This window comes from Cnephaeus nilssonii (genome assembly GCF_951640355.1).
Source record: "Cnephaeus nilssonii genome assembly, chromosome: 3".
Lineage (NCBI taxonomy): Eukaryota > Metazoa > Chordata > Mammalia > Chiroptera > Vespertilionidae > Cnephaeus > Cnephaeus nilssonii.
Window position 1 is genome coordinate 55,842,847 of NC_137074.1, and position 14,972 is coordinate 55,857,818.

The window sequence follows — 14,972 nt, forward strand, 5'->3', positions numbered from 1 at the left end:
AATGTGTGGAGGCTCAAGCCAGCAGGGGCCGTGTTGCACAGCAGCAGACGTCCTGACAGGAAGGGGGCCGTAAGCATGAGGCCCAGGTCTAGGGTGTTCGAGCTGGAAGGAATCTGGAATTTTGTGTGAAGAAGACCTCAGTGGGGCTTTAAAAAATGGTTTTAGAAAATACAGCTGAGGCCATGCCAGTGCAGGAACAGACTCGGGATGAGGCCGATCAGTCTGTAGAGTTGCTGGTCTTTGAGAAAAGAAATCGATGGGCTTCCGTAGGGCACGTTTTCAACATGAGGACAGACACCAGGGCTCTGAATCTTCAGTGCCTGGCCTGAGGCAGGGATATAATGAGTATTTGGTTTTTCCAAATCGATGCATGAGTTTCCATGCTTTAAGGGTCCCTGCCTCCACCGTGTTTCTGGGATTTGGGGAGAGGCAGGTTGAGCGCCCCTTTGTGCTCCAGGTCTGGCCTTGGCTGAGCTGCCCTCCTGGCACCGGTCACTTAGGCTTCAGTCCCCACGTTGAACCACCCAGATTATGATGCTTGTAGATATCTTTGCTTGACCTCCCATTTGTGTCTGTCTCGGAAACCAATCATCATGTCAACTTAAAAATGTCTTTGGATGTCAAAAGCAGTGTCCCGTTTTCCTAAAAGTTTTCCCCAGAATCAAACCTTTCTTTTAAATATTCTCTCCAGGGAATATTAAACCCTGATAGGGTCCAAAGAGCTAAAAGGAGATGCTGGAGAGGTTGAGACTTGGAGACTTGCCTGGCAGTGAAAGATGTGGAACCTGGGAGAGAAGCTGAGTATTTCCATGAATGTCTTTGAAAGCTGGTACCAACTCCCGGTCATTCCCAACCAAGTATTGGTCTATGAGGAGCGATGGTGCCCTCACCCTCCACCCCTGAGCTGCTGCCTCAGCTCCCCCCGGCTCTCCCACTGTCTCCTACAAGCCAGTTAAATGGCAGGAAGGGTCCTCCCCAGGGAGGGCCTGGAGGATGCCGGTCAGGCCACCCTGGCACTGTGTCTCAGCCACGCCACCTGCCTCTTTCACAACCATCCTGGCGTTTTGTGTCCTGAGGCTTGGGGATGGGTGTTTGCAGTAACAAGAGGAGCAGTGTTCCTCTGGAATCTTCTCCTGTGGCAGCCTTTGCTGTGAGGGGAAGTGTCCAGGAAATTTGCCCAGAGATGTTAATTCTGGGAAAACCACCAGTATTTCTGCACAAATCTGTAAGAAACTGGAAGGAGCCTGGTGTGTGCAGGGGAGGGGTTGGGGGTTATCCCTGAGCCCTGAGCCTGGAGCCTGCTCCAGTGCAGGGCAGTGGGATTCAGCCTTCCACCCCCAGGCCCTCACTGCTGCCCTCCTGCTCGGACACAGCCTGTGGTGTGGGTGCGTCTTCCACCCTTCCCCCAGGCCAAGGCCCCTTCAGGAGCCTTTGGCAAAAAGTTAATGCTGATTTTGGGAATTGTGAAGATTTTTATGTCTATTTTTAGTTAACTACCTAAAAAGGGCAATGTCCCCAGAGGGGCAGAGATCCAGGGACCTACTTGTACCCAAGGCTGTTCCAGCTTCATCCCCAATTCTCCTTTGCTTTTCATTATCTCAGAGCCTTTTGACTCTGTGAGACCCGCCTTCAAGCTCTGTAAATATCTCCCAAATGCTTGCTCTGGTCTTTCTGCCCTTGAGTCACTGGAGAGATTTACTCAGATGCCTTCGGACTGAGCAGTCTAAAAATTTCTCTGGCATGCTGATCTCCTCCCTGCCAGGACAGAAGGTTCATGAGGGCAGGACTAGGTTAGGAGTTGGGCAGGCTGGGGCAGAAGCAAAAGGTGGATTGTGCAGATACCTGGAGGCTGGCCTCCCCACCCCTGCCCCGGGTGTCCCTGGAGGCAGCCAAATTCAAAGTTTTGATCCATGATGTTTTCAAGGGGCTGCCTCACTTCTTCCAGCCTCCCTCTCCTGTCTAGTGTGAAGGCTCAGCACCTGGCAGGCTTCATGTAGTTGGTCAGACAGGAGGCTTCTTCTTTTCATGGGAAGTTGCACCAGGATTCAAGCCCCAGGACCCATGTCTCAGCAGCAGAGCCCAGGCATGTTTGTTGGAATTCCCAGGTTAACAGAGATCCTCAAGGGCTCCACTCACGCCTTTAATAGCTATTTTTCAAGCATGTGGCAGGTACTGTGCTAGGCCCTGGGGATACAGAAGGTGAGCAAGATGGGTCCTGTTCCTGTCTCCAGGTAGCTTGCTGTCGTTTACACACGTTGAGGCAAGTTTCTGCAATTGCATTGCCTTGTGATGGGTGCGGAGATAGAACCCCCTCAGAGGGGCATGGAACCCAGCCTGGCAGTAGTGAGCCATGAGCTGAGACCTGCCTGAGGAACGTGCAACAGTCAGCAAAGAGCTGACAGCAAAAGCCTGGTATTGCAGAAACTGAAAGGCATTCAGTGTAGAGAACAGTGCCCACCCCCGCGCCCCCGAAGATGGTGCAGGGACCAACCAGCAAGGACAAGAATCTGTGCTTTTAGCCATTTCCCAGATGATTATGAGGCATGCTAGATTTTGAGAACCACCGATATTGAGCATTGAAGACAAGGGTGAGGGTGTTCCCCATGAGGGAGCAGTAAGAAAGCAGGTTGGAGAGGAAAGCCAGGAACAGATCCCCAAGGCCTTTGGAAGATGAGTTGGACTTGATCCTGAGTGACAGTGGGCAGTCACAGGAGAGGTTGAGACAGATCTGCATTCGAGAAAGACAACTTTGGACACAGAGTGATGGATATGTTAGGGCGGGTCCTAGGGGTGGTATAGTTAGGACTAGAATGGTGACAGTGGGGATGTGGAGGGTGGCAGACCGAGGAGCTTTTTAGTTGATGGACTTGGCATATATTAGTGACTGAATATGGGCAGGTAGGGGGCCTTGGGAGAAGGGGACATGCAGTGGTGTGGGAGAAGATCCTGGTTTGGGTTTTGGGTGTATTTCTACTCAGCTACATGTGCTTTTATGAACCCAGCAAGTCATCTGGCTTTTATGCAGATCCATCTCCGTTTTGTGAAAGGGAAATAGTGTGAGGTGCCCTGCCTGTGTTTGATTGGGGTAAGAACCAAATGAGAAAAAGAATGATGTGCCCACGGGTTAAAACAGCTAACTGAATCCAGCTCTCTACAGAAAACCAGTTTGGAATCAGGTGACTCAGCTCTCCAACCCATAAATCAGGTTCTTATAAGCCCAGAAACAATTAATGGGTTGCAGCAGATGGTCATATAAAATATGTATAGAATAGGATACAGAACATTGCTAACGTTTAAAGTTGCTAACCAATTCAAACAGCAGAAGCTCCAAATTTAAAGAGCAAATATAAAACTTTGGCCTTTAATTTCATTTGTCTGTAACACAGAAAGAAGCACATTAGCACAGACTCTACTTCTGGCACAGGGGTTTACCCAGGGTGGCCAGGAAGAATATAGAGTGGGACTTTGGCATCATCTGATTTCATACTGTGCTGCTGCCCCTTCCTTATCAGCTCCTGGCCCACCACTCCAGGGGCTGTCAGCCTCCTTCGGCCCCAAGAGCCCCAACCACAGCTGCATTCATTCGTCCTAACAAAGCACCACAGGCTAGAAGTCCAAGATCAAAGTGTCAGCAGGTTTAGTTTCTCCCAAGGCTTCTCTCCTTGGCTTATAGATGGCTGCCTTCTCGCTGTGACCTCACATGGCTTTTCCTCTCTGTCCCAATTTCTTAGGACCCACCCTACCAACCTCATTTTAACTTAATTACCTCGTTAAAGTCCCTATCTTATAGTCCCATTCTGAGGTATGGGCATTAGGGCTTCAACATATGAATTGGGGGGACACAACTAAGCCCACAGCAGCCCTCCACAGAGTTCCTCTGATCTGATGGCTTTCCCTCTCCACAGGAGGTCAGAGCCTAGCTGTGGTCCAAGCCTTTCTTCTTCCCTTGATGGCCTCTCCCTTCCAGCTGTGCCCTCTCCCTTCCCAACAGCCTGGGATGAAGCTGGGCAGGGGCTTCCTGGCTCAGCCAGTCATGGGTATTTCGTATCCCATCCAGTATCTACTCCCGGGGGATTTGCTTTCTCATGTTCTTCCTGGCTAGCATCTTTGAGCTCTCCTTTTCCTAGCCTTCAGATTCTTCTCTCTCACCTTGGAAGAAACCTTAGCTTGACAATCCTCTTCTGTCACCCCATTTCTCTCTGTCACTTTCACCTCTGAAATTCTGGATGGATTAATTGACTCCCTGCCTGTTTCCTTAGAATCTCCTCTGGAGTGACTTCTGACACCCCTGTCCCACTGCACCTGCCCTCTCCCACACCACCCATCGCTCGGTGCTGGTCAGACCTAAAGCCCACTTCCCAGTGTCCCTTGTCTTCTGCCCTTGGCTACAGTGGCTGTCCTTCTGCCTCTCCTCACTGTGGGCATTGCCTGGGATCAGACCCTGGCCCCTGCTCCCTTCACTGCATTCTTTTCCCCAAAGAACTAACCCATCCTCACAGTTTCCATGATATTCCATCTTTGATCCTAAAATCTTTCACTTCCAATCTCCACGAACCTTTCTCTGATCTCTGAATTCTGATCCTGGGCTTTTGCCTACATACAGATTAAATTCTTTCATCCACCACTTTCACTCTCACCAAGTCAAACCGCATCTTTCACTCCCAAATTCCATAATCAATCAATATATATTTCCCCATTTATCTAAGCACGAATTCTCTAAGGAGTAATTGTACATCCCTCTTGTTTAGCCCCTACTTTATTTAACTCTTCCTCTGTCTCTTATTCTTATTTTCTGCTTCTCTCCAAAGAAAAGAAGCTGCCTTTACCAAAGCTGGTCCTGTGTGACCAGTTCCTTCCAAGAGTATGGCAGTAGCTTCGTAATTGGGTATCCTTGTCCCCAGGGATTTTAGAGACTGCCGGATGTCCTCTATCCCTGTCAGAATGCTGTTTGTGTGAGGACTCCCTGATCACTCAGGACAAAGACGCAACTCTCAGACTTGGCATCCTACACCAGCACTGTCCAATGCAACCTTCTGTGACGACGCCATGTTCTGTGTCTGCACAGCATGATAGCCACTAACCACGAGTGGCTATTGAACACTTGGAATGTGACTAGTGTGACTGAGGAAATGAATTTTTAATTTTCTGGGATTATAATTGTCATACTATCTTCACACCACTGCTCTCTAACCCAGCTTTGTGCTCTGGCCAACCTCCACCAAACATCACCCTGGTTCTCAGCTCAGAGCCATTCCCTGTCCCTGTGCGATGGGACGGCGCTGCTCCCTTCTCTAGTTCAGATCTTCCCTAGTCCTCAGGCCCACCCCGTGCCCCAGCCTTTAGCCCTCCCTAACTATCTCCTTATCCCACAGTGTATACTCTTTCTCCCTCATGTGAACAGCCTTGTCATGTGGCTGCATAAATTTATTTTTTAAACTTTCTATTCAACTTCTATTTTGAAATAATTTCAGACTTATAGGAAAGTTGCAAAAATAGTACAAATAAATCTTGTATACCCTTACTCATATTCTTCACATAGCAACATTTTACCATGTTTGCTTTATATTTTGTCTCTCTTTTTTCCATCTCTCTTTCCCACTTACCTCTACACACACACACACACACACACACACTTGATGAGCAGTTTGAAAGTAAGTTGCACGTATGTTATCTTCTGCACCTAAATTCTTTAGTGTATATTTCCTAAGAACAGTCTCTTATAAAAGAACAGTTGGGAGATCAAAACACAAAATTAGCATTGATACAATACTATCTATCATCTAATTTATTGGACTTAGTCAAAATTTCCAGCTGTCCTGTAAATGTCCTTTATGGCAAAAGAAGAAGGCCACGTGTCTTGACATTTAAGCTCTTACGGACAAGTCCTGATTTCTACACCTGGTTGGTTTTCTCCTCAGTACCTGGGCCAGTAGTCTGTACTGATTGGCATGTGCCCTGCACGTAGTAGGCCCTCAGTAAGTTTCTATGAGTTGGACGGACAGATCAATAATGGTGACAAACCAGGGTGAACTTGATGGAGGCAGGCCTCTCCCTGGGCTCAGTCACGTAACTGGCAACAACCAGCTCCGTGCTCTCAGTGTGCTTCTGTCAGGGACCAACTGCTTACAAGATGCCCTGGGGTTCCCAGTGGGTAGCCGCACTCCTCCCATTTTACTGATGCACAACTGACAATCCACAGAATTATCTGACTTACCTGTGGCCACAGAACAACTCCATGCCCAAGCCAGGGCACAGCACTGCTTCTCTGTAACCTGCAGAGGCAAAGCTTTGTGTGTTGACAAAACCCCACTCATTCATTCAATAAATAGTTATCAAGTGCAGCTGTGTGTTGACACATTGGGTTCACAGCTTATACTTTAGGGGCAGGCAAAGGGCAAGCAATAAATAAATAAGTAAATAGTTTGTCATATGGTGATTAGTGCCCTGGGGGAAATAAAGTGGGGTACGCATGATAAAGAGTGCTAGGGGTGTAGGGTTGATATAAAGTGGTTAGGGGACATCTCATTGGTTAAATGACTTTTCTCCATTTTTTGTGTCAAGGTATAATTTACATACATTAAAACTCACAGTGTTATGAACCTTGAAAAACCCGTACAGTTATATAACTACCACCACAGTATAATATGGTTCTATCACCTCAAAACATGCCCCCGTGCCTTGCCCTGGACAGGTGGCTCAGTCAGTTGGAACGTCATTCTGTACACGAAAAAGGTTGCAGGGTCGATTCCCAGTCAGGGCACTTACCTAGGTTGTAGGTTTGATTCCTCTCTCCTTTCCTCTCTTTCTAAAAATCAATAATGAAAAAAAAAAAAAAACCACACATATCCTAGGGTGAGGATTAAAATAAACAAAAACATGTCCCTGTGCCTCTTAGTGGCCAACCTCTCCAACACTCACCTCTGGCAAGCACTAATTTATTCTCTGTCCCTGTAGCTCTGCCTTTTCAAAAATGTAATGGAAATAGAATTATACAGTACGTAGCCCTTGATTCTAGCTTCTCTTAGCCAAAGAGATGAATCACCGATGAGATTCATCCATGTTGTATATCTGTAGTTTGTTTATTTTTTTATATATTTTATTTATTTTTTACAGAGAGGAAGGGAGAGGGATAAAGAATTAGAAACATCGATCGATCAGCTGCCTCCTGCACACTCCCCACTGGGCATGCGCCCGCAACCAAGGCACATGCCCCCAACCGGAATCGAACCTGGGACCCCCAAACCCGCAGACTGACGCTCCATCCACTGAGCCAAACCGGTCAGGGCAATTTTTATTGATGAGTAGTATTTCATGGTATAAAGGTACCACAGTTCATCCATTCTTCAGTTGAGGATATTTGGATAACTTCTAATTTTGAACAATTATAAATAAAGCCACTACAAACATTCAGATTCAGGTATTTGTTTGCATGTTAGATTTTCATTTCGCTAGGATAAATAGGTTAGATGGCTTTTGAGCGGAGACCTGAAAGAAATGAGAAAACAGCCATGAAGATAGCTGAAGATATTTTTGCCTATTTACCACATTGTTATTTCTCCAAATGGATAGGTTTGTGTTGCAACACTGGTCTGTTTGGGTCATTTTTTAAACGTGAGTTGTTTGGCGGTGGGAATGGAGGAGCCCATCGCTTAGTTCATTCATTTGTTCATTCATTCATTGATCCATTCAACAAAGATTTTTAAAATGAAAGCCACCAGTCCACAGTCTGCCACCCAAAGGAAGCCTGAGACCCTTGGATCCACACCAAAGGCTAATTTTAGTTGGTTTATCTGACATAATTTCCTTTCTGAGTTTCCTGAAAGTTGGGGTGAGAGAATAGTGAGTTTGGGTATGGTCATTGAAATGGATAATGGAGGCTAAAGCACTTTTTGTTTTTCTCTCAATGAAGGCCTCAGGGACCTGATATTCATTTGATCGTGAGGTTGTCTGTGTGAGACTGCAAGGTCCCCAGAAAGACACACAGGGCTGAGGGCTCTGCCTGGATGAAGGGCCAGTGGGCAAGACAGCATCCTCCTAGGATTCAGGAGCTTTGGGAGACACAGAACTGACAGAAAGTAACCTGTGAACTTCTTCGTTTTAGGTGATGCAACTGTGAAAAAGAAACCTGCCCCCAAGACACCTCCAAAAGCAGGTAATTGGTCATAGCAATGTGTGGGGGCAAGGGCGTCATCTGCCAGGAGGGGTTTTCCGTTGCCCTGCTAGCCTGACCACTGGGCATGTGGTCTCAGGAGAGCACCCCTCCCTAGTTCAAGCTCAGCGTCATTCAAGCTGAACCTCCCCCCAGAGCCTCTGCATAGCTTGGTCCCCAGCCTCTCACTTACTTGTCTTTTCTCCTGCCTCCCCTGTAAGGGCAGCATCACACAGTAGTAGTGACTCCCATCCCTTCTGCAAAATTCTGCTTAACCCTCTGCCCTTCACTCTGCCTCTAAGGAGGCGATCTGCTCTGTGCTGTTTAATGCTCTGCTCGGTCTGTCCTTGTCACATGGAATCTTGTCTGTTTCCATTGGGAGACATTTGGGGACATGAACCATATTGAGCCTCTCAGCCAGGGTGACCTGGAGGTTAAAGAGCAAGTTGTTGCCTAATTAATAAAGGAGTTAGAATGTAGATTCAAAAAATTAGGGTAAGATACAAATTCTAGAGCTACCAACAAATGGAGAATCATGCCATGTAACTGTGTGGGCCACATCGAGGGAATCAGAATAAAGAGGTGAACAATCCCAGCAAGTCCACCAGCTCAGGTGTTCTGAAGCAGTGACCACGGCCCTCAGTCTTACCCTGGAGGCTCCAGAGAGGAGCAGCAGACCAATGTGGACAGCAGTGTCGGATGAGATCGGCAAGTCTGAGGCTCCCTCCTCCTCACTCACCTTCTCGCTTGTCCCCTCCAGCCATGCCCCCTCAGATCACCCAGTTTCCGGAGGACCAAAAGGTGCGTGCAGGAGAGTCTGTGGAGCTGTGCGGGAAAGTGACAGGCACCCAGCCCATCACCTGCACCTGGATGAAGTTCCGGAAGCAGGTCAGTCAAGAGGGGAGTTGCGGGGGCCTGATGCGGCGGGGGCCAAACATGGCGGGGATCTCCCTTTTCCGCGTCCCGCGCGGAAAGAGAGATGAACGAACCGGTCCTAAATGGAGGCGGCCAGGGATTGAGAAATAATAGAAATAAAGAAAACAAGACGCAAAAATAGATTCATGAAGCTGGGGCTGGGTGGGACGCCATCTTTCCTCTCTCATGGAGAGGCAGCATGACGACGACCCTGAGCCACCCAGCAGGTTTATTTTATATCCCAAAAATCCAGGAAGTAACACCAAAACTTAGGATCAAAGGAGCTTATTTGCATTCTTAACTAGGCCCCAGCACTACTGGATTTACATATCTAGACCCACCCCTGCTGACACCTGGGCTGCTATGAAGTCAGAACTGATTAACATGTCCAGCCTCATTGGGGAAGCAAGTTCCCAGGGCGTGACTGGCCTACACCCTGAGTTCAGCTGATGATAATTAAGGAAATGCCCAGGTGCCTCCCAGGCGGCCCTCTACAGGGACTGGCCTGGGGACAACCACGCAGCCTCTAGGCTGAAGGGGATGGGAAACACTCTAATGGAGACAGCATCACCCTTCATCGCAGGGGCTTAGAAATGGGGAGCCTTCGCCCACTCACCACCCAGTCATCACAGCTGAGTTCTTAAAACAACCTTTCCTTCCAAATCTACGAATAATACCTGCGTTATAGACTAGTTGTATATTAGAGAAAAGTATGCAGGGAGAAATAGAAACCACCCTTGCTTCCCACCTGACTTTGATGTCTCAGGCTAGAATTCTACTCAGCGTCAGGAAAACGGAACGGACTAACCTAAATGACCTTTCAGCCCCTGTAAGTGTCCTTCTGTGATTCTGTGCCAGGCTGATGAACCCAATCTGTGGGAACAGCTTAAACTTACCACATGCTGAAGGGATAAAAGTGAACCTGAGTATTTGGGTAGATAAATTGTACGCAAAATAGAATTTTGGCTTGCTGGCCCAGAAATCAAACTACCATTTATAATCGTGGCCCTATGGGAAAATGTTTGAAATTCCAAACAACCAGCTCTTAAAGGAACTTGGAGATCCCACACTGGTAGTGTGTGTGCCCAGATGCATGATCAACAGAGGCCCTGGGACAGTGGCTGGCACAGATGGGAAACGCTACAGAAGGAGTGAAGATTTCTTCTGAACCCTCTGTTGCTCAATTTCCAAACCATCAAGTTGTCTTAAGCCCCCCCAAATGGGAGGCTAGTACCAGGAAGGAAAGGAGGGTTGGTCTCAAAAGATGGAAAAGAGAAGCTGGCCTTTAGCATCCCAAAGCATGTAGCTCTGGACGATGTCTGGGCCAGTGTCGCCTGAAGTAAGGTAGAGTCTCATCCCTTCTCAGAGACATTTAGCCACGTCTCAGCTCTGTCTCTGGAAATGTTCTGTATCTGTTCTCCAATATGTAGCCACTAACCACATGAGGCTGTTGAGCACTTGAACTGTGACTGGTGTAACTGAGGAACTGAATTTTAAATGTTAAGTAATTAAAAGTTATTATAATAGCTCTGTTGAGTTATAATTAACACACCACAAAATTCACTCTTTTAAACTCACCCTTTTTAAGTGGTTTTTAGTATACTCACAAGGTTGTGCGACCATAACAGTTATCGAATTCCAGAATATTATCAACCCAAACAGAGCCCCAGACCCATTAGCAATCATTTCCTCCCTCCCACACCCCCAGCAACCATTTGCCTACTTTCTATTTCTATGGATTTGCCTATTCTGGGCATTTCATATCGATGGAATCCTATAATATGTTTCCTTTTATGTCTGGCTTTTTTTCACTTAGCATAATGTTTTCAGGGCTCATTCATGTTGTAGCACAAATTAGAACTTCATTCTTTTTTATGGCCAAATAATTTTCCATTGTCTGGATATACATTTGTTTACCCATTCATTAGTTGATGGATGTTTGGATTGCTTCCACTTAATTAAAATGTAAATCGCCACATGTGGCTAGTGGCTATGGTTTCAACCGCACAGAAGAGGTCAGAACCCATAGGCTGGGCTTCATAAGTGACTTTGCTCAGATGTGCTCTCCCACCCTCCCATCCCAGGGTGGAGGAGGGAGACGAGGACACTTCTGAACTCCCATCTAGAGCAGCAACTGCAGAGTCCCTTCCCCGACCCTGCTCAGCACGCCCTGCCTGCCCTGGATCTGGACCCCACAGGGAGGCTTGGCTCTGGAGGCAGCAAAGGAGGGTCTTGTGTGTGTGTGTGGGGGGGGGAGCCCAGAGTCCAGACAAGACCCACCCCACACAGCCACAGCTGTGCAGTGTGGAGTGGGGGTTGTCCCCCCCCTCTTTTCCTGGCCCTCGTCTCCAGCGCTTGCCCACTGTCTGCCCGCAGATCCAGGAGAGTGAGCACATCAAGGTGGAGAACAGCGAGAGCGGCAGCAAGCTCACCATCCTGGCGGCCCGCCAGGAGCACTGCGGCTGCTACACGCTGCTGGTGGAGAACAAGCTGGGCAGCAGGCAGGCCCAGGTCAACCTGACTGTGGTTGGTGAGTCTGGGTGGGTGGCCTGGCAGTGGGGGATGGGGAAGGTAGAGAGCCCCCAGGCAGGATGACGGACCTCAGGGTCTCACCTCCCAGGGGACCTAATCCTTCTGCACCCATCCTCTCTGCCCACAGCCCCTCGTACTCCATCTCTGTTTCTCTCTCCCCACGCTCACACTGTTGCTGTGCTTCATGCTCATGGGAACTCCAGATCCCACGCACACACCCTTGCAGTGTTTTCCTCTTCCTCCTGGCTCCTCTCTTTCCACTCTTTGGAGACCTGAGCCCCACACTCCAGGCCTCTCCTATTGGCATGGTAACTCCCTCTCCCTCTCCGCCTCCCCCACCCCCAGCTCTGTCCCCTTGAAGTCTTCACCTTGGATCAATGCCGCCTTCCCACATCACTGCTCCTCTGCCTGACTTGAGGGGCATTGCAGGAAGATCCCATCAGCCCACAGTCTGGACTCTGACAAGATCCAGGGTTGGCCGAGGCCTCGGTGCTGCTCGGTGCTGCTCAGTTCCCTCTCCCACTCTCTGTGGTAGCTTGTCACCCTGCAGGCTGCGGCCTCTGGCTTCTCTGAAAACTAGGAGGCATCAGGCCTGACCTTGCTCAGCTTCATGGCCCCGCACCTTCAGGCATCTCTCTGTCCACCCCCAGGCTGACCGCACCCTCCAGGCTCTGGGCCCTGGACTACCCCTCCCTCCCTCAGGCCGCTTCCTTCTCCTGCACTCTGAATCCCCAGGTTCTTGGGGTTCCACCCCCCTCCTCTCTTCTCTTCAACTCTACCTCTCCTTCTCTCATCTTAGCCAAACACACAGGCCTGCATAACTCCTGCAACATCTCCTCTCGCTTCAGCCACCCCCACATCTCTTCCCGCTCTCTTCATGGCCAAACCCTGTGAGAGGGGGTGCTCTCTACTCTGCTTCCTCACCCCCAGGCACTCGTCAGCTCCCTGAAGCCTCCCTCACCCCAGGAGTCTACTGGGATCACCCCTCTAAGGTCACTGTGACCTCCTAATCCTAAACCCACTCCTCTTTTCTTACTCCCGCATCCCAATATTGGGCTGAGTCTGTCTCCAGGCTGTTTCTGAAGTTCACTTTTTCCTCTTTATCCCAGTTGCTGTGTTGATCATGCCACTGTCCACTCTCTCCTGAAACAGTCACTAGCTTTCTAATTGGCCCCCCACTGTCAGTCGTGCTCAGTTCCTTGCCGCCCCCACCCCCACCCCACTGGCATGTGCTCAGGACAGAAAGGAACAGATGACACAGCAGACTGATGGACAGTAGGTCATGTCCCTACACATTTGTGGGCCTCCATACATTATGCTCATGAAAGCCTTTGACCTGGGGTTTATTGATCTCATCTTCCTTTTGTTTCCTCAAGTCGGGAGTTTTAAATCTGGGAATCATTGTGCCGGAGGTCAGGGAATAGGGTTCTCATCTACAAAAGACAGGAGAGACCCTTTTCTCACTCTTCTTCTCTTTGGTGACTGGATGCTTACTTCAGTTGTGTCCCCCGTGGAGTCAGGAACTTTGAGGTGGGGGTGGGGGGGGGGGAGTTGGTGCTAGTGACCCAGTCTGTCTTTACATTAAGACCTGTACCTGCGGTGCTGATTTGGCCCCACGCCCTCACCTGTTAGCAAACATTGGTTTTTCTGGGTGTTCTCTCTCACCTGCCTCTGCTTGGGCAACTTTGGGGTCCACTCCTTTGAACTGCTCTTCTGTGACCACTGCCCCCTACACTGGGCCAGCTCCACTCCGTGCCACACTCCCCTCCCCCATCCCCACTGCACGAGCTGCAGTTCTGGCCTTTTATGGTTTAGTTTCTCATTCTCCTCGGCCAGTACTGACAGGGCCATTGGCGTGGCTGCCCGCCAGCTGGCAGGCGCAGCATGTTAAATACCGTCCTGGGAGGGGAATGGAATGGGGGGGACGGGCTTTCTGTCTGCCTCCCCCGCGTAGGGCTAAGAATAGAATTGCTCAATAAAATGGGGACTTGCATTGATGCAAACATCAAGGCCACATTCATTCAGAGCCCATGGATTTAGAATTAGTCCAAAGTAAACCTGGATTAAGCCCAGATTTACCTGCACGTCTCTAAGGACATCTGTGTATTATCTGATCAGGGCTGATTAACTAGATGTAAAATGTAAATGAGATGAAACAGGAGCGGTTTGGCTTACTCTGGATGGTGTTCAAGCCCGTTGGAAGCATCCGCTTACAGGCCAGCTAAATAAGGCTGCTTTAGCACAACTTCTGCTTGTCAGCAGTAAACGTCTCTTCTCGTACATTCTTTAAAGCTCCACTGTCTTTTCAGATAGGCTATGACTCCCCTTTTATAAATGACAATAAACATTAGCCTTCCCCTCCGTTAGTTTAAATGAGGGATGCTTGGCTATTTTAAAGGCTTATGATTATTCTGTGTTGAAAGGCAGTGCAGGGATTTGCGAAGCTCCGAGGGCCTCTGCCGGCACCTCTAGCCACAACCTTAGAGGGTGGGGGTGCCGCTGGGGCAAGAGAGAGCAGCCCGGCCCAGATGATTTCCTTCCTGTAACTTGTCCAGCAAGAGATAAACAGGTCACTTTGCATATCTTTAAAGGAGAAGAATAAAGTGGAGGGAACCCCAAATACCCACTAATCCCCAAATGCTATCTGAGCCTGGAACTTGCATGATTTTTAAGGGCAGGAGACTTCCCTTCGTAATGCCTGGCTTAGATTTCAGCAAGATGTGATCTTGATCTTATTCCGCCTGATAGCCAGGAGCGAGGATCTGAAAATTTTTCAGAATCTCCTTTTGGCTCTGCCAGGGCCCAGAGGGTATTCTTGGTAAGCAGAGGGCCTTAGCCTCCCAGGGGCCAAGGGCCGGCTATGCAGGTAGACGACCCTGGAGCCCTTGCAGCCCCTGGCATTCCATGAAAGATGCGAGTGACTGCCGGCATGCCAGTGAAGGCAAGCCAGGCAGGGGAGGCACAGCCGCAGATCATCTTCAGACACACAGGCAGGCAGAGCCCGCCAGGATGGTCCCTCCTGTGAGAAGCATTAGCCTTGAGAGCCTCCATTTTCTCAGGTGTGGGAGCATTTGCTGAGCAGAAACCCCATTCTGTTGGTCAGGTTTCTGGGGAGCCAGGGGATCATCCCCAGGAGCCCTGGAGCTCCGGGCCCTAGACTCTGAGGCTGCTGCCCTCCCAGACCAGGTCGGCTATGTCTTTAGCATGGAGGCCAGGCCGCGGGCGCTCTGCTCTGAGGGGGTTCACCCCTGGCGAGTCTGCCTCTGTGGGGGATCTGCAGGTTGTGAAAACCAGGGAGCATCAGACCCAGCTCCCCGGCCCTGAGGCGGTGGGGCTTCCAATCTCAGACACCTAAACCCCTTCATTCAAATTCCTT

General features: G+C 49.4%; 1 protein-coding gene across 5 annotated transcripts in view; it reads left to right on the top strand.

Annotated features, from left to right (window-relative positions):
- MYLK (myosin light chain kinase) overlaps positions 1–14,972 on the top strand; it is a 264,544-nt gene that overhangs the window by 209,425 nt on the left and 40,147 nt on the right. For all 5 annotated transcript variants that reach the window (XM_079766799.1, XM_079766798.1, XM_079766801.1 and 2 more), the window contains 3 exons: positions 8,102–8,152; positions 8,910–9,037; positions 11,441–11,594. In XM_079766799.1, coding sequence (XP_079622925.1) covers positions 8,102–8,152; positions 8,910–9,037; positions 11,441–11,594 — 333 coding nt within the window. The remainder of the gene's footprint in view (positions 1–8,101; positions 8,153–8,909; positions 9,038–11,440; positions 11,595–14,972) is intronic.